The following is a 20,142-nucleotide window of genomic DNA, read 5'->3' as shown; positions in this document are numbered from 1 at the left end:
GTGTAAGTTTTCAGCAGTTGTCTGCTGACTTTCTCATCTGTATGTTCATGTTTCTAAAGGCATACCTGAGCCTTAAAGATCTAATTATCACAAGCCTGTTTCCCTAGTTATCCCATGTAAGCTTAACAGAGTGCATAGTCAGGTCTCTCTGAGGTTTATGAATAACAATGATACAATTTTTAAAGGCAACTGTGTTTCAGCTTGAAGAGCACTCCTGATCGGTTTTCTCAGTGAATATTTGAATTAAGAGATGACTCAAAGGTCACTAGCGTTTGGGTTTTTTTTGGTTTTTGTTTTTTTTTTTTCCTGTTTGCCAGGTGGATGAGCTGAATGTTTTGTTTTCCTAACACTGTCCTTCAAATAGCTTTTTTTCACTAGTGGTTACTCCTGCAGGGTATTTATAGGCACCAATTATACCCCCTCTTAGCTTGGCAGCCTTTGTTTTGCCAACCTAAAACAGTCAGCAAGCTCTCTCAGTCCCACCTTATGCAACATATTCTCTCATCTTTTCAGAAGTCCTTTTCTGTACTTGTCCTGGCTTTAATTTTTTCTCTTAATCACAAAGTACCACAATAGTATGAAGTCTTTCAGATGAAGTCTCACCAGGCTGTTACAAAAGAGCTAGTTCTTCACTTTCATCTTGAACACTTTAAGGAAGTGAGATAAAATACTAAGATCATGTTCTTATTCTTCTTTTTCTGCCTTATCTACAGCTCTGCCTCTTGTGATTTTCTTCCTTAAGATCTTTCTGGCCACCACTGTCTTGCTTGCTTGTTGTCCTGGGCCTAATTCTCCCCCTGGGTCACAGCTTCAGCAGCAACCTAAGCCGTGCTGCCTCACTGCTTGGCCCCCATTTGGCATTCCTTGATGTCACTGCCGTTGCTCCATATACTGCTGTCTATAAGAGCTTATAACAATCCCTATGATAATATAGGGAACTAATACTCTCAGGTCCTCCTTAGCAACTTGTCCCTGGTGAGCTCTTGCTGAAGAAAGAATTTTGGCCACCAGTCCCCGCTAGCGTGAAGTTACAGGTTGTAGCAGTGAATTTTGCTTGCTTCTCCTGCTTCATTCAAGTTCTCCTGCATGGTCGTCCCAGCTTCGTGCTGTTGGGAAAGGGCATTATCAGGCGCCACCTTTTTTCGCTTGTGTCAGTATTTTAACAATAATTTCATAAATGATCCAGATAGCCTTATTTTTACATGATAAAAAAGTGCATTTCAAATTTGTGTCCAGCTCACCCATTCGGCAGGTAATAAAGAGGCAAAAGAGAGAAAACGTAGGGAAAATAAGAACTTTTCAAAACCCAAACAAACATGCCAGGAAGAACAGCACTGAGGGAGAAGCTCTGTTATGAGTTACTTGGAAAAGCACCAGATGGAAAACTGCATGGAGAAAGAGAGGGCTGCCAAGAGCTGAAAGAGCTGAAAAGCAGGTTGCGATGAAACACAGAGGAGATCAAGGGTAGCACCGGGCACTCCACTGAGAGGCAGGGTGTGGGCTGTGGCAGACCAGCAGGGAGGTGGGATAGGAGCAATGGGTGTAAGTGGAACCACTGTGGGATCCATTGAAGAGAAGGAAATGAACTTGACAAAAGGAGGAAGCATAAGAACAGAGATAGATGTCAAAAAGGTGGGAATGGTGGGACTGCGGAGAAGATGAATGATTGAGAAGCCCTGTGTGAGATGGGTCTCTATCCTTTTATCACTTCCGCACTGTGAACAGAGCTTCTTTAAGCGCTTCGGCTGTCTTTGATCAGAACATGACCAATTAATTGAGATTATAATGTTGTCTACCTGAAGTTTGACAGCCTCTCTGGTGGAGTTTCAGCAGAATATGGGCTGCATTTTCAGTGCCCCGTTCTGTGGAAGGAAGTCTGTTCTAGAGAGGGGGCTCTAGCAGCAGACGTGTCTCTGGGCTCGTGCAGTCCCTGCTCTGGTGCAGAATAATCAGCCCTACCCCAGGCCTACCTAGGTAGGCCTAAAAGACTTCCAAAGTCTCTGTCTCTGGGGAGAGAGCAATCTTTGCAACCTCTAAGCACAGGCCTCAGCAAGTATTATAAAAGCCTGGGGACTAGAACAGTATTCCTCATAGCAATATTCAGTTGTCTTCTAGGTGAATAAGTTCTCTGTACTTCTGTCATAAAGTATAAGCTTTGTGGAGCATGTTTTAACAAGCTCTGGACAAAAGTCATCCAAAGCCAGTATTCCCAATGCATCCTTCCTTGCATGGAATACAAACGTCATCAATGGGAAGGCTGAAAAGCCACTGGGCACCAACGAGGTATTATATACAGAGGTATATGCATACTTCCATACATATCTTTTACCTGGTCGACTGTTTTGCTGACATCTGACAGTTAATTTCAATAGGGTTTATAAACTAAAATGTTTTAAAAATGTTACTTTTCCTTTTATCTGGGAGTTCCTCTGATTATGCCACAGAGTCCTGTGAGGCATCCTTGTTCATGAAGCAATGATCTACAATACAGTCATATTTTGGGATTGTTTTAAAGTTCACTGAGAAATTCTTGCTTTCTTAAATTTCAGCATGCAGGAATTAAAAAGAATAAACTGTAAATAAAATAATAACTTTCTAAACTCACCACTGTATGTTTTGCATTGCAACATAAATGGCAGGCTATTTTTTCTGAGAGTATGGAATCATTCTGTTTTGAGAATAAATCACTGTTGTGTAATGAAGGAGACTGTTGTCTGTAGGACCCCTGCCTGAATTATGCAACTGTAAGTTGCTGCAATAATGGGACTGCAGGAAAAGGAAGAACCTTATTTGATCATGGAAGTGGGACCCAGCCTGGCAGTTGGACTCTTTCTCTGTTCCAGTGATACAATGCTTAAATCAGTCACACCCAGAGACTTTTAGGGAGTCACTACCTGTGTGTTTCTCAATGCCTGACTTGACAGCCATTTGCAGAAATGCCAGCCATTGTCAGCTGCAAGCAAAAGTCTATGGGAGCTCTTTATCTGTAAATTGCCAATTATTTTAACTCCCCACCCTCTTGAATCTCAAAGTATGCTGACATTAAAAAATGTTTATGAAGTATTATCGCAAGCGGTGTTAAAGAAAGGCCACTGAGAAAATGTGTGCAGTAAATATTACCTAGGACCATATATTTAAGAACAAGGAAAAGAATTACCGTCCTTTACATCAGCAAGCACCATCAATCCTCTGCTTTGAAAGAGGCTGTGTTTAACTAAAGATTTTTTTTGTTTACTATGTGTACATAAAGCAAAAGAACTAGGGACTTGAAGTATGGTTACAGAATTAAAATTCACTCAAGCTTTCTCGTACTTTCTAACTTTCACGGGGTTTCATCTACAACAGCATTGGCTGTAAATCTCTCAAATTCAGAAGAAACGGCGTTGCCTGGATGTTGCCTCAGGATGGTCCATCCGCTCCTCTACTGCGCACGCCGCTGTCACTTCAACTCAGACAGCTCCAGGCTTCCCAAGCAAAACGCTCCCCTCACGTAATTTCCGCGGTGGTGGAGCCGACTCCTGTGAGGCGAGGGCCAGAGGGAAGCCGTGAGCGTGGAGGAGAAAGGCTGGAAGATCTCCCGCAGGATTTGACTAGTTATCCTAGCACCGCGCAGGAAACCGATCACTGGGGCAGACGGCTGGCTGACCCAAGCTGTCTGCCAGGAGAAGCAGCTGCCCACAGCCAACCTCAACCTTAACAACGTGTTGCAGCTAATTTACCTTTTAATATGGATACGGATGAAAGGGATGGGGGCGGGGTGGGGCGCTTAACAGAAGAGGAATATTAAGGTTTGGGAATATTGGGTTCCACAGTGAGACAGTTTGCCACAGAAAGGCTAAAACGCGTATTCTCTGCAGTTTTGCGTTTTAATACTGCATTCGGTTCCTCAATTTTTTACGGCATTCAGGGTCCCGGTCAGCCCCAGAGAGCAGGTGAGCGGGGCTACCGCCGCCACAGCGGGCCGGCGCGGCCGCAACGGCAATAACGGTCCGGGCGGCGAGGGGGCGGTGCCACGGGCACGTGGGGTGAGCCCGTCCCTATGGCGAGGGCCAATCAGAGAGAGGTGCGCGGCTCGTGCGCTACCTAACGGTCCCTGGGACCCTGCCCCTTCCACACCCAAGGGAGTCGCGGCTCCCACCCTCCCGGTCTCGCCGCACTGCGCGTGCGCAGGGTCGTCGGCGGCGGCCGCCGCGAACCTCCCCCTCCCTGCTTCACGGCAGCAGCTGGTGCCTCGCGCCGGGAGCTGCGGCCGGCACGCGCCGCCCTCCTGCACGCGGGCGGGGCCGCGCGCTTTAGCTCGCACGCACGGACGCACGCACGGACGCGCGCGCCGGCCGCTCCAGGGAGCTGCCCGCGTGCGTGTAAGCCAGGGAGTCTCGCGACCGCCCCGCCCCTCCCCCCTCCCTCCTCCCCCCCAGGTGATGCCGGTGACCGAGGTGACGATGCCGTTACTGCGGCGGCGGCCGTTACTGCTGAAAAAGGAGGCGATGGGCTCCGCCCGGGCCTTGCCGCCGGCCCCCGCCACCGGCTCGCACCTCGGAGCCGCCCTGCCCTGCTCCTGAGCCGCGGGGAAGCGTCAGTGGCCGGCCCAACCGCCCGGCTCCCTCCTTCCCTCCCTCCGGCCGCCATCGCCCCTTCTGGCCCCGTCGCCGTCCTCGATGTCTCCCCCGCTGCGCGGAGGCCCCTTCGCCGCCGCCTTCCCGCCCTCTTCTTCCTCGCTGCCGCCCGCCCGCCCCGCAGCCCGGCGGCGAGAGGCCACCGGCCTGCCCGTCCTCAGGGCGCTGCTGTTGTTCGCGCCCCCCGGCTGAGGAGCGGCGGAGGAGAGGCCGCCGAGCCCCTCGCTAAGATGAAGGTGGAAACGGGAGACAACTCCATGATCAACCTGTCGGTGCAGCAAGTGCTGAGCCTGTGGGCGCACGGCACCGTCCTGCGCAACCTCACCGGTAACTGGGCGGCGGCCGGGAGGCCGGGGAGGCGGCCGGGGCGGGGGGCTCGGCGCGGGGATGCAGGGAGGAGGATGGGTGTGTGTGTGGGGGGGGGGGTGTCTCTATATGGCACACATGCGAGGGCGGCATGCGTGAGCGTGCAGAGGTGCGTGGGTATATGTGTGCACGCGTGCGTGTGCGCTTCTCTTGTGTAGGTACGCAGATAACACAAACGGTGTGGGTGCCTAGGGAAGCTGCTGGGTGACTGGAGAACGAGCCGTGTGTATGCACAATGGAGGGCGTGCGTGTAGGAGTGAGGATGGTCTCTGTATGTTTTACACCTATGTAGGGAGGGCTGGTGTTTGTGTTTCTGAGATCTAGTTTATATGCATATGTGGGGAGGGTTGTGGCCCGCTTGTGTGCGTGCTCGCTTGTAAGCCTGTGTGTAATGCGTGTGTGTGTGTGCCTCGAGGGCGTGGGTGTAAGATTGTCTTGTCCGCAGAAAGTAAAGTGGGCTCTCTGTGTGTTTTAGGTTGGGAGGGATGGTGTTCGTGCCTAACATCTGGTAACACTGCATGAGTAAAGGAGTTGAGGGTGTAAACGTGTTCACATGCTCCTGTGTGCATGCATGTTATTAATAAAGGGCTAGCGGTATAGGGCATGTGTGCATATGAGGGAGTTGATGGGTACCTGTGTGAGAGCAGAGTTCTATAGAAAGCATGTGTGAATGTATAGATCTATATGGAAGGCTGGAGTATGTTTGGGGGAGTTTTTTCATGAATTCACTGGCATTTCAGAGAAAGCCATAAAAATCGGAGAAGTGAGGGGTGTGTGGGAAGCAGGGACTGTAACTTACTGTTTTGACCCTGGGTATGCTCCTAGACAATCAGAACGATGGATGTTAATGGGGCAGCAGATATTTCCTGACAAATGGGCATAACTTGAAGAGTCAGGGGTTCCTAAGGGCTGAGCTGTACTGGAAAAGTTCTGTGAACCAAAGCTGCAAAGGGAATAGTAAAGTCAAGTCTTCTTTCTGTGCTAAGAGAAGGAAGCTTTAACTAGCTTTGGCAAGAACCAATTTCCTCCTGTTCTGTGTCTCATGTTAGAAAAGGATATGGATGTAAATGTAAAAAAAAAAGTGCAGAGTTTTTTATTTGATCGGTGAACTTTTCATTTAATGTATGTCTGATGAAATTTTCCAAGTATTAGCATGGCTCATTTTCTGAAAAGTTATCCTTGTTCACTTCTGTAAAAATGCAAGGTGTACCCTTAAAGGAAAAGGCTAACAATGGATTTAACTTTTCTTTGTAACAGACATCCTCTGAAAAGTTTTTCTTAGAGCATTATGCAACATAGGCATTTTTATGGAATTAAATACTAAATGTTAAGTAAGAAAAACAGTGCTTTTCCTGGTGGTTTTGCAATATAATGAACAGTTGCATACATAAGGTGTTTTAATGCTGGAGGGGTTGTTCTTTCACTTTAAAGGAGAAATAATTATCTGTTGTAATGTTGTTGGAGAATACATTAGTGTCAGTTGTAGATGCTCCATAGTTTCTTGAACTGGCACTTGAATGCAGATTGTCCTTACAGCCATAACTTGTTGTGCTGAATGTTTTTGTGGGCTGTCAACAAAAGATAACTTTCACTGGGTGAAAATCTTTTGTATAAGACAAAATGTTACTGATATCTTGGGAGATTATTTTTTGGTATAGTACTTGATATTAATTAATAATTGTTATGAAGCTTATTTTGTGTAAACCCTTTCTAAAGTACTTAACAAATGTAGAAGTAAACTCAGTTCAAAGACAGAAATTCTGGTTTTCCATGATGAGAGAAAAGATTTCTGAATAACTTAATCATCTTGTTAGATGCAAAGGGTGATGAATTAAGTGATCTATGCAAAGTATAAGAAACTTTTTTTCAGGGTATCAATAAAAGGCATTCATAAAAAAGGATATTCATGGAACATGGTATTAAGAACACTTTGTGTTTATTTTTGGACTTAGTTGTGCTTTGGACTTAGGTCTTAAGTTGTGCAAGTAAAAATTTATCTTCTTTAGATAAACAATGTGGATTATGTTTGTGCAAAGATGTAAAATTTTATCAGCAAACTCATATTTTTCTTAAAAATATGTATTTTATTTTTTCCAAAATTTTCAGCAAAGAGTTGATCTGAAACCAGAAAGTGTTTTGAGCCTTAATAGTTTAATTCCTGTTCTTTCTGTTAATGAGAAGCCAAGCCATTATTTTTATACAATAAATCTGATTCGGGTTCAACATGCTAAAAAAAAAAAATTCCCGTCTTTCATTTAGATTAACGCATTGTTTGTAGTCTCACATGGTACTTTGGACAATTTAATTCTTTGCACATGCACGTTTCACCCTGTGACAGCTAAGGCTTCAAGCACTGCTCTTCCTAGCTGAACCTAGGAAGCAACTGGGGAGGGAGAGGAGCATTGTTGCAGAAGATGGAGGTAAGGATATAGTAACCATGGGAGAGGAGACTCTTTTATCACCCAGTTTTACCTCTTCCAGCAAATCTCAACAACAGCCCCTTCATATGGACTGATTTTGTTTTAGTGTTAGTGGGTAGATCAGGGTTTAGGCTAGCAAGTCTGATAGTAGCTGAATCTGAATCAAAAATACATACTGGTTTAAACATGTAATTAGAAAACATATGTTTAAAGGCTACCTACATATTAGAGAAGTTTGCAATATTTCTACTCTTCTAGTAACCAGTGTATGTTTGTGTATGTCTAGTTATTGCATGTTCCAAAGAATTAAGCTTCTGATCTGGGTGGGCTTTGCATTAGCTGCTTGGAGGTGTGTGTTTGGAGGAATTTCTTTTTCTATGTGCTTCTGCAGTTCTTAGGAGGAGAAAAAGAACAAGCAAGCAAAAAAAAAACCCCTTGTGTTGTACAATATGACCCCTTAATGTCTCAATGCTCCAAAACTGTTTACATATATTTAAAAATAAATATCTTTGATTTAAAAGTGCTAGACAGTAATAACTTCTGAATTTGATGAAAGAGAACATTTATAAGAGATTATGAGCATCACACAGAAAATGCTCCATGTCTGTTAAATTTTTTCCGGAGCTCCATCATGCAATTATTTGTTCCTTGAATGTCTAGATTGTGTCTTTGTTCCCTGTCATGCGACTTGAGGCAACTAGTCTATAATTTGTGATTTAAATGCACTCTGTTAAGTGCTTCTTTTCCAGTTAACACAACAGAAATGTCAGCATCTCCAAACAACAGACTACTTGACTGTATAGTCTTGATAACTTTCAAATTACCAGCTAGTACAATAATTAAGGAAAGAACCCAGTCATGAAAAAAATACTGTAATGTGTAAAGTGCAGAGTTAAGCTTGCAGGTATAATACCCTGCCATTTCTTAATCTGAGTGCTTGAGTTTATAAATTAATGGAAATATAACGTTACATAATTTCTTAAATTTTGACATGTGCTGCCTTGTTGACTGTAATGTGTATCTTTACATGCAAAACACAGATCCTTTCAATTCTGTCGCTAATGGTGGTAGACTGGCTATCTAGTTTGGAATCTGAAGAGAGATCATATTTGATTCAGGAGTAATCAGTTAGTTTTGGATTATGAAATGTTATAGGCAATCATTTATTTGACAAAACTTGCTGAGAGCTAGAGGAAGAAAATGGTGCAAGTGAAGGACTTGGCAAGTACTGTGTTGCTACTGTAACTGAGTGGCAATAGGACAGGATGTTCAGATATATGTATTTATAAACATAACTGTTATAAATACTAGTATTTACACAGTTACTGTGTAGATTCTGCATTTATTTACCCGAGATAAAGCTATTAATGTGGTGCAACTTCAAATTATAAAAGTTGAACCGCAGGTAATATGAATATTATTTTAAACTTCAGCATCCTTTAAGAATTGATGGGTAATCTTTAAAAAAAAAAAAAAAACACTAAATTTCAACACTGAGACTGTGTATGCCTTCAGAGCCTTATAATATGCATAAATAATTAAATTAACAAAGGAGTACTCGAAATCTGAAATGACAAAGCATGAATTGCAAAGCATTTGAGCCAAGCAACTATTTTAGAAGAAATAAAATCCCCCGCCAAGTAAAGTTGGTGGAAAGGAACATAATCTGAAGACAAAATTTAAAGTGGTAGTTAAGTGCTTAGGATTTTAAACAGACTTAAAAAATAGATCTCAGATGTTTTTATTAGAACAGCTGTGGCTTCTATGCAATAGATTGTATGCCACTGTTCCAGGTACTTTTTAGCTTACAAGATCTTCTCTGGTTCCTAGGAAGTGTATTCCTTTGGAAACTGCTGAATTATGGGATGAATGAGTTGCGTTTTGGTTACTTAAAGTAATCTGAATATGTTAAAACTAAACTCTCACCCTTTCTTAAGGGTAGACTAAAGAAGCAGGAAGTTTCTTTAAAAGTTCTATTTTATTCCTATTTCTTTAGGGCAGCTCTGTAAGGATCTGACTAAATAAGCTGAGGCTAGGTTTGTATTTGGAACTCTTTGTCAAGTACAGCTAAATCATTATTATCGTACCAGCAAAATACTCCTTATGTGCAGCTCATATCATGAGAAGAGCAAGGTAATTAGTATAGCTACACAAATACTGAGTTTTTTTGACAGGTTGCTTTGTTTATCAGAGGTAGCAGTGATGATCATTTAGCTAAATTTTATACCTCTTAGAACATACAATAATTGTTGCACCAGTATTTTCTTACATCACTTCTATAATCTTGAAGAAGTGGGACTGGTATTAGAAATCTTTAGCTGTTTTTGAACAAGCAAAGCCTTGACCCTTGCTGTCTTGAGGCCCACATTCTGCTCCTCTGTTCTCTGTTGGCATCTCTCAGTATTATTATCCCCAATATGTGCTTTACTTCCTTCAGTGTTATTCCAGCACACTTCTTCTTTAGGCCATCTTTCTTCATACTTCTGGAGGTAGATGATGCTGAATTTTATAGAGCTTCAAACTCTTTCACTCAGAAATACCCGTGCATCAAATTCTCTGCCCTGAATCTGTCAGAATAAGATTGACTAAGCTGCCCTCTAGGTTTATGGAGCTGGAAGCCTCTTCCAGTTTGTTTAAAAGGTTGGCAGTCCCCCTTGCCGTTTCCATCCAGATTGACAGTTTACTCAGTCACGTTCACCTCTGGTCTTACTCATGAGCAGAAGTAAATAAGTGAGTGTGTGGAACTACCAAGCATAAAAAGGATAAATAGTGGAGGATAAGAAAGTGCAACTCTTCCAGTCTTTTCTGTGGAAGATGCTGGAGAGAGATTTGTCCAATTTCAGTTGCTTGGGTTGAGGCAGTATTTTTAACAAAGTGGATGATAACCATTCAAAAAATCTAAAGAAAATTTCTGAATTCAGATGAGTTAAAATATGTAATCTCTTACTCTTCAGCTACAGACTACATATTTAGTAAAAACATTTACTGAAATAAGCAGTTGATGTGATTCTATGAATTACAAATATATTATTTTTTTTAAATAGCTAATTTAATATGACAGAGATGACTGTGATGGAAAGTTCATAATTTAGGATCATTACTGGCTCCTATTTTGTAGTATTGTTTAGGTTTTATAGAAAGCATATTACTGTGTTTTATTTATTGAGCCCCTTGCTAGAAAAAGCTAACTTCACAATAGAAAGGTATGATTTAATCCAATGATTAGAAGCCTTTGTGACTGAATTTCCAATTTCTGTAATTATCAGATTTTAAAATGCTATGATCGTATCAAGATTAGGTAAGATGTAATCCCAGAATACTTGAGTAGTGCAATTATTCCTTTTATTTTGCATCATAATATAAATTATTGCTCTATAAGATTTTATTTTCTAAAAATTTCTTTCAAAATCACATTAATTTGAAATGCCATGCAGTTGCATTTTAAAAACTGTATGCCCGGGATTCAGCCATTAATTGTGGCTTCTATAAAATGTTTTTTTTATAGAACTGCTGTATGTAAACAATCCAAATATTAAAAAAAAACCAAGGCTTTCATTCCACTAGTGCTAAGTAATTTTACTTAGTGAAGATCCCACTCTTCTGGTTGAATCTTCTCTCAATCCCTTCCTTTCTGATACCAACTACTCAAAAAAGAAAAGCTCAATAAACAATATCTAGGAAATTAAAAAGTATTTTTGCACTGAGGGAGATACCAGAATAGTTCCAACAGGACAAAGTGACAAAGTTATACTTTATTTCCTATTCAGGGAAACTTTTCTCTCTCATTGCTTCTGAAAACTAATTCTTGTTGCAGCAGATCAAAATCTTTAACAAGAATGTATGTGAGGGAAGGGGAACAAAAAGGCCCTGCTAGTGTCTCTGCTCATAGTTCTGTCAAGTAACTTTGTAGCTGAAAAGTTTTTCCCTACTTTCATTTGACAAACTTGGATACATGAGGTGGTGCAGAGTGGATAGGAGACAGGTGCATATTAGAAACATTATTGATTTCCATGTTAGAGTGTCTAACTTTTGTTCTTCTAGGTTGCCCACATGGTGAAGTGAGATATAGTCCTTGTGATCTTTCTTATCACCAGTGTGCCTAAAGCAGTTTAGACTTGAGAACCCATCCAGTTTGTGTCTGAACTACAATTTGCTGAATCCATAACCGTAAAATTTATAATGTGTCTAGTAAGTCTACCCAGTGCTCAAAGCATTGATCCACTGCGGGACATGAACTTAGTTCTTGTGATTCTAGTAGAACAGTGTTTTGATCTGTTGGGAATTTGCTTTTTGTGACATCTTTCAATTAAAGGGTACTACGTGGTAGCTCTTTAAATGTTTGCTAGAAGAATAAGAAATCCACCCCCTTGTAGCTAGATCATCCATGGCATTCCTTTCTGACGTGATCTTCCCAACCAAAGGCCTCCATTTCCGAAGTCTATTTTACCTTTACCAGGAAATAAACCTTTTTCCATCCCCTAAGGCTTATTTACCTGCGGCCAAATTGTCTTTACGTGCTTTAGGTGCTAGAAGGGCTACCAGGTTCTACATAGACCGATCTTGTGCTTGATGTCCTTGCTCATTTGTTTCCATTGGAAAAAAACAATGGGGGCACCATATCTGTGCTAATAACATGAAAGGCCTGTTAGGAGACTGCAAGAGTGATTTCCCTCTGAAACTATTCATGAATATGGCAGGCAAGCTCAACAATCGGCCTTTCTGTAGAAAGGTTTTGTATGAGGTATGTATAAGGTGACTACTTGGCGCTCTTGTCAGTATAACAGTACTATCACAGTAGCTTCCAAGAGTGATGAGGCATTCAATAGAGTTGTCCTGTAGTCCTTACCCTCTTGCAAAGATTTTGAGACCCAACTTGGGGCCAAGGGGGGAGGGAGGGAGCGAGCCACCCTCAATATGCACATCCACATACCCAAGCACTCAGAGATGTTAGTCTTCAGCTATAGCTGTTAGTATTACCTGTGTCTATATTCACCATCCACCTTCCTTACCCCTCTCCTCAGAGAGTCTTTGTTTTGTTACTTAGATAAATTTTAAATCCTATGACACAGTTCCCCTTTTATGCCTGTGTGAAGGGGGAAGGATAAGTCTACTCCCAAAGTGCTGCTAAACCGAAAGCTTAAACTTTTTTAAAATCTGTGAGTATACATATCATATGAATGTTGGATCATAAGAACGTTGGGCTCAAAGGACTGCAGTTCTTTCTGTGAGAAGTTAGCACCTTCTCACAGTATTTTTGTTGATCTGCTATGTGTAACTATTATTGTTAGTTAACTGGGTCATGTTTCTGCTCAAATGAGTGATACGTGTCAATCTACAATAACAGAGACTCACCTGATAAAGCATACTACTATTTTAAGGAAGCAGGTTTTTTTTGGAGAGGAAACTGCTGCAAAAACTCTGAATTTATAAAAGTTTCATGGATTATGCTAATCAAGAAAACGCAGCCCAATCTCCTGTATCCTGTGATAATACTTAACAATTATCACTGTACTTGATTTAAAAAAAGAAAAAAGTGGATAGATTTAGTCTCAGTTTTGCTTTTGTGGCATTTTCTCACCCTTTTGAGTTATACAAAATATTCTCAGAACAGTGTGAGAAAGATTCTTAAGTTCTCACGTAGATTGGTTGATGCTTCCTACTCTTTTCTTTCAAAGTAATAATCATGTGTGTGGCATGCTTCAGAGAAACATGTATTTGTACTCCATGCATTCCCATTTGATGTTACCTATTGCCATCTCTTCTTGTAAAAGAAAATTCTTTATTTTTTCCTTGTTAAATATCTGTTTCAGCTGATATTTCATTCTGCAGCAGTTAATTACATTTTCTAAGATAATATATAATATATCACTATTTAAAGAAACTATTCTTCTTAATTCAGAAGTATTCTTACAAAAATTGTGCCAGAAATATTTTTAATTATAACAGAACTATTATTTTTATGATAGACCTCTAAAATGGGAAAGTGTCTTGAGCATGTTCTGGTGTTTTCACATTGATTCCTTTTAAGACTGAAATCAGTATTGCTTTTCTTTTACTGTTGATTGTATGTAATATTTCTAAATCTCTTGCTTTATGATTATCTCTTCAGAAATATTAACCCTTTATTTAACTGCTTTCTTTCAGAGATGTGGTACTGGGTTTTCCTCTGGGCTCTCTTCTCCTCTCTCTTTGTCCATGGTGCTGTGGGAGTATTAATGTTTGTGATGCTGCAGAGGCATAGGCAGGGGAGGCTGATTTCTGTCATTATGGTCAGCATTGGATTTCTGTGTTCTGTAACTGGAGCAATGATAACCAGTAAGTCTGTCTTTTTTCACTTATTTTGTATCTATTAAAAAAACTTTTTGTAGTTATTTGGTAATTGTTTATTTAAAAATTGCCTTAGTCACGTAGCAGTCCTGTAGCAGTCCTTCTGAAAATGCCAGCTGAGTAGCTCTTCCTATTGTGTAAAGATAAAACTACTACAGAACTGTCAGAGGAGCAGAGAAATCCTCCTGCTCTTTCTCTTTGGAAACTTTTAGCTATTCAAAAGGTGTGTACTCAGCAATTAATAGCTTTTTGGGATCAGTCCTGCACTACTGTACTTGCTACAGATTTTTTGCCGAAGGGTTTCAATCAAAACCCCCTCTTAGTACCCCAAGCTACATCTGGATAGGATGTTGCTCTTTTAAAAGAAGTGAAGATGCAAACTACATAGTAATTTACAGCGAAGAAATTTAGCAGTTTTTAAAATTATTTTTAACAAATGAATATGTAACAATCTGAACTACACATGCCAGTCAGCAAGAGATCAGAACAAATAGGTATGCTTAGCTCGTGGATTTGAAAGAATTTTCCTCTCTTATGTGATCATAATGGTGCCTTCTAGTTTTTTTGGGGTAAGGAAGAAAGGGAAAGGAATGCCGTTAGACTCTTTCTGAAAAATTTAGGCTGTGCTGTTGTTTTAGGTACAATGTTCTCTGGCAGTTGTGGTTTAGTGTTTCTTATGGTGTTAGTTTATTGCATATCACTTGAGATAGATTTTATTTCTGGACATTGTATCCACAGATAGGTTGCTAATGCATTTTTCTGTTAAAGCAGCATCCTGAAAGATGAGTTACTGTAAAGTCCATAGAGCTGTAGTTAAAATTCATAATCATCATTAAAACACTGTAGAAAGTAGAAATATTTTGATAGTACATAACTAAATGTAGAAACATTACACCTGACCAAATGTAGCCTGCAAATGATGTTGCCAAGTGCATTTTGAAGGAAATGCTGCTCAGTTGTTTCCATCTACAGATATTGGTATTAGATGCTGGTTTTGCACGTTTTCAAAGAAATTTTATTTGTGTTATACTGGAATATATGTCAGCTTAAGATCAGTAAGTGACTTTTTTCAGTGACTTTATCATATCACTTTAGTCATAGTTACTTTGATCTAATTTATAGAGGGACTACAGCAGCTTTTCCAAGCAGCCAGGAGCACCGTGAGCTTTTTTGTTGAAAATAAGTAGTGAAGATTACTTTCATAGGAAAGAAGCTTGCACTTTGTTGCCCAAAACAGTGCTATTAAGAAGTGCTCAATGCTTAAAATCAATGGATCGAATAGGACCTATAATAACTTGAACTGTAGTTTCCACCCAAAGGTATTCAATGTTGTTGACAAAATAATCTAACTTAAAGGACGGTAAAGCTTTTGTTGAGAGTAAGGAACTGTAAAGCTAAGGACCATGATAAGGCTTGCCTGGAGTTAAAAACTTTATTGTCTTTTGTTCCCATCTTTCTTTGAACTTTCCAGAATATCAGAATAGTGTTATGTTGTCTGTAGACACGTTGTAGATGACTTATGACAGATTATTTCTTCTTGCTACTGAAAATCTTCCTTGTCAGTTGGTTTTCAAGGTAAATAAAAATAAAAATTTTATAAAATTTTCCTTGTAATAAATACAGTAAATGCTAGCTTAAGGCTTTCCTGAAAAGGGTATTCTCATTGCTGCTGTTCCTTCCTTCCCACCTCCCCCCACCAATTTCCATAATTTCACGATTATATAGTTCTGTAAAACTCTACTTCTGTTTGGCTAAGATGTGGTGTGTGTGGAGTCAAGTGCCTTACATTGCATGTTACATTAATACTGAGTTGTCTTACGATTTATGTGCTAGAGGCCCTGTTAGGAGATCAAAAAGACATGACAATTTCTGAATAGTCTAAGTAGAAGACAAGAAACATGATGCTTCGATATCCAAACAGAGACTCTTATGGTATTTTGTGGTGAGGAAGGCTCACCGTTTTTCAAATGAAAGTACTTTGTTTCTTTTATCTATGCATAAAAAGAGGAGAAACACAGTTGTGTTTTTTGGCATCCAGTTTTACAGGTCAAAACATTTAACAGGTAAGTGGTGCTATTTCTGTGTAAATAATGCATTTCATCTGAGAATTTTCTCCAAGTTTAGACCACAGACACATATGCTGTTTTCAAAGGTTTTGCACAAGCATCACAATTTGGGTAGCTGAATATTTTCTACTTTCACTGTTTTTGTTTCTGGACAGCACTAGGTTGTTTTAAACTGAAAGAAATTCCATGAGGAGCTTCTGAAGACAAATTACAGTGATGAAATACTAATGGGAAGACTTTTTTGATAGCTATAGTGTTTCAAACAGTGATGCAAGTTGAAGTATTTAATCTTTTTGATGTGCTCAGTCCAGTGCTTAAGAAATTGAAATAGCAAAGTGGTTTTATTCCATTTTTATGTCCAGTCCTCTGCATCATTTATGTGTTGCTGAATGAATGCCATATAGCTTATTAAACAATGCAAGTTTAATTTTACAGATGATAGATCATTCAGACTTTCTAGACTACTGGGATCTTTTTATTTGCATGTAGAAAACCAAGAAAATCCTCTGTTTTTAGACTTCAAAAAATCATGGAGCATATTGGTTAGTCAGTATTTTACAGATCCTTTATAAATAGGAGTTGCTACTGTCCAGAAACAAACAAGAACAGATAAATGCCAAGCTATTCTTGAGGCCAAGATTTTAGCTATGCTTTAATCCCAAAGAGTCTATTCTGCTCCTCCCTGCTCCATGTGTGCTTTCCCCCTGCCTTTTTTGGTTATACCTTCTCATTCTCCTCTTTGGCAGCATATTTTACTACATTTTGGCTTTATACCAATTTTACTGGGTTATGTATTACAGGTTGTATTGTGCACTGTTATTTGAGAAGTATAAATAAAAATAACCAGCAAACTATCAAATTTGGAGATTTTTATTATCAATACTTTCCAGAACATCTCTGTTTTCTTAAGAAGTCAAAAATTTCTGTTAGTTACGGGGAGACCAGAATTCAACATTATTGATTATATCTGGACAATATGTGTTCACCAAAATGATGTTAAGGCCAGTGTTGGGCTCTACCTAAAGAATCTCTGGTTTTGATAGTTGATAGCCAAGGAACAAATGGAAAAGCTTATGCAAGGTAGCTGGGTGAAGTAACATAAGGCTAGCTTTCTAATGAGAGATTTTGGACAAAATATCCTTTATACTATATATTAAAAAAATTATTAACATAATAGTCTTATTAATAGTTATATGAATGCTGTTATGTCCAAAATAATTAGTGAATTCAACTCCTCCTAAAAATGTTTTTAAAAAATGTATTCTATTTGTTTTTGTTTTCAGTATGTCTGATTGTGTTCAGATATGGATTGTATTTGCAGAAAATTAACATTTCTATATCACTAATGCACTTTATAATCATTTTAGCAGACTATTCCAATTAGGGACTGTGCAAAAATAAGGAATTTCCAATTTTTTAACTCTTGCTACTGATTTAAAAAATTGTGCTTGATTTTCCATTTTCTTTTGAGTCTGAAAAAGCCTCTGTGAACTTTGAAAATGTTTAACTATAGTTAAAAGGCATCTGAGATGTTACATGCTGAGAGTCTATAGTTGATTTTTGTTTTCCGATCTTTAGGAAAATTTCCTTAATTCTGAAATAGAAGACATAGTCTAGTGTTTTCTTAAGACAAGTAAGCGCTGTACATAAAATACTAATTCAGAAAATATTAAACTGGAAAAACAGCTTAATTTTAGGAGAATTTTAAGAGGTGGATTGAATAAGTCTTTTTCCCACAGAAACAGAGCTGTAGTGAACAAGCCTGTATTTCTTCAATGAACAGTGCAGTATCTTTTAAAAAGCTCAGAAGTCATCTGAATGGAAAATGTTGCTCATCATTAGCATGCCTTTTTTTGACTGATTGATGTAAAGTACTTGTCTTTGTCTCAGTCTTTTGCTATGAGACATCACAGCTATCCATTTGCTGTCTGACTTTTGTTCTTCAGATAGACATGATATATTCAGAATGTGAAAGGCAGTAGAAGGGAGTTAGTAGCAGTTGACTTTGCTTATAGCGCAATGTTTTGTTTTAATGATTTCATCTCTGCTTTCCCCTCCTCTCCCAGGTGCTGCAGTAGCTGGAATCTACAGAGTGGCAGGAAAGAATATGGCTCCCTTAGAAGCTCTTGTTTTTGGTGTTGGACAAACAGTACTGACATTAATTATCTCATTTTCAAGAATTCTTGCAACACTTTGAGACCTCTGTGAAAACTTTCACCTCATTTAAAGAAATCTTTAATCTGAAGAGACATTTCCTGTAAGTGGATTCATCAGCTTGTTAATTTAAATTAGTGCACAAGGAAGGAAGGATGTGGAATGTGCACTACAAATCCAGAGGTTTGGTCAAATGAGCAGACTGTCCTCTAGTGTCTGAACTGTTGTACTTCTGCACTGCACCTTATGTGCCTCAGTCATAGGCAAGGTGCAATTCAAATATGTGAGGTTGAGATAAAGCACCTTGAATAGCTGCCAGTCAGGTTAACGCTTGGTGATGGGATCATTGTCGTTAGCAATGTTTTAATAAAAAAAGAGATACTCCTGAAGAGTATGCCAAACTTGGAATTTAATTCTTAACTGTTGTTTGGGTGAGCTTTTGAAACTGTAATTACAGAAAAATGCTGTGAACATAAACTCTACATGGATTCAGGTAAACCAGTCAACTCACTTTTCTTTATTAGCAGAATCTCTGAATGCTCAATATCCTTACTCAGCATTAAAAACAACTACTTGCTCTGTTTTGAAAGGTAGATGAGCACTGATGGTATTTAAGAACTACAGCTTTAGCAACACTAATGTAATTAGTACTATCTGTAGAATGTTTGACTTGTGGCAGTTCCCTGAAGCTCAGCACAGTATTTCTTCATGGTTTTATGTCTGCATATTAAATCTGAGATATTCAGAGATATTCAGACATCACTAGTTTAAGGAGACTATATAAGGGATACAAAGTACAATCTGTTGTATATGCACAAAAAAACCCTTAAATTGATACTTTTGTTGTAAATATTTTGTCTTAAATACAGGTGGTCACCAGCCCTCCGAAAGCCTCAGAAAGGCTGCTTGTTGCAAATAAGCTTCCTATATTTATTTCAGTACTGATAGGACTCCTTAATCCCTACATATATTCTTTGAAGGACAGGCAAATATAACATAGTCTTTAAGAGCGTACACCTATGAGGAGAATGGAAAGGGATAAAAATAAGATATATTGGTATTCTATTGGACAAAGATGGTAAGTTGGTTTAATAAAATAGAGTTGCCTTCTTTCAAAAGTTCGGAAGTAGGGCACTATAATGTATTTATTTACTCGTTTCTGAACGCTTGGTATCTGTGGAATGGTTATATATGTGGAATTTTCAAATACTTAACTTTCAGTAGAGTTTGTGTTTTCCTAGTTTAAAAGGAGCAGTAGTGTTGTGCATGTGAACTGTCTTAAATGTAAACAAATTCTATTCACTCCAAAATATTTCACGTCTAACTTATGAAATGCAAAATTTAAAAGGGCGAAAAGTTCTGTGTGAGGAATAAGGAAACTGAATGCAGCAGCAGCAGTTGGCTATAATGTGCTGGCAGTAAGAGTAAATAGCCCAAAGGTGTTGCTGTTAACCATGTCAAAAAGATTTTTAGGCCTGCTGAAGTCACTGGCATCTGCTGCACAGCTAAAAGGATATGGTTAAAATACAACATACAATTCAATCATATTGCTTAGTGCTTCAGAGTATTATAATGAATTAACCAGTCTGCCATTACTTTTTTCCACGTAAACCTTAAGAGTTAAGGATGCTAGTATTAATTTTGTTCTTCTGAAGTATTTAAGGCTTTTGTTTGGAAAATGTACAAAGTTACAGGCTTTGCAGAGAACAAGGTAAACGGAAGTTTATAAATCTTTTCAGTGTTAAATATTTTGTCTTTGTATTACTTTTAAAATGTGACTAGATATATATATTCTATTTTTTGTGTGTCTTCAAAAATTTATTTTTCATAATTCAGTTTTTTCTGCTGAAACTTTTTGACAGCAGTTTTGCACTTTAGCAGACAATGAAATTATTACATCTGTAAAAGGCGATTTAAATTTCTCTCTATCTTAATTTATGAGAAAAATACTTTCAGGTATTTAAGTCAAGTGTAATAAAATAATTGAAGAAAATTCTCCTAATGTGCCTTGTTACATATATATTTTAGGAGAGAAAATTAAAAAAAAAAAAAAAATTACTGCCTCTTCATCCATGTTTTATTTTTGCTACTGCTGATGAGTTTGGTTACCTGGTATAATGTGTTACTCAAGAGACATTAAAGCATTTCTATTTGCAACGTGGCAATGCTTGTCTAAATAAATTTAAAAAAAAA

General features: G+C 39.1%; 1 protein-coding gene across 1 annotated transcript; it reads left to right on the top strand.

Moving 5' to 3' along the window:
• The first annotated feature begins 4,174 nt into the window (after positions 1–4,174).
• TMEM170B (transmembrane protein 170B) lies at positions 4,175–19,942 on the top strand. The gene is made up of 3 exons (XM_068931855.1): positions 4,175–4,943; positions 13,547–13,717; positions 17,862–19,942. The coding sequence occupies exons 1-3, from the start codon at positions 4,847–4,849 to the stop codon at positions 17,990–17,992; spliced, it is 399 nt and encodes a 132-aa protein (XP_068787956.1). The 5' UTR covers positions 4,175–4,846; the 3' UTR covers positions 17,993–19,942.
• Positions 19,943–20,142: the final 200 nt, after the last annotated feature.

Source organism: Struthio camelus, chromosome 2, assembly GCF_040807025.1.
Source record: "Struthio camelus isolate bStrCam1 chromosome 2, bStrCam1.hap1, whole genome shotgun sequence".
NCBI classification, from domain to species: domain Eukaryota; kingdom Metazoa; phylum Chordata; class Aves; order Struthioniformes; family Struthionidae; genus Struthio; species Struthio camelus.
The sequence above is the reverse complement of the archived record's forward strand: the minus strand, read 5'-3'. Positions and strand labels throughout refer to the sequence as shown.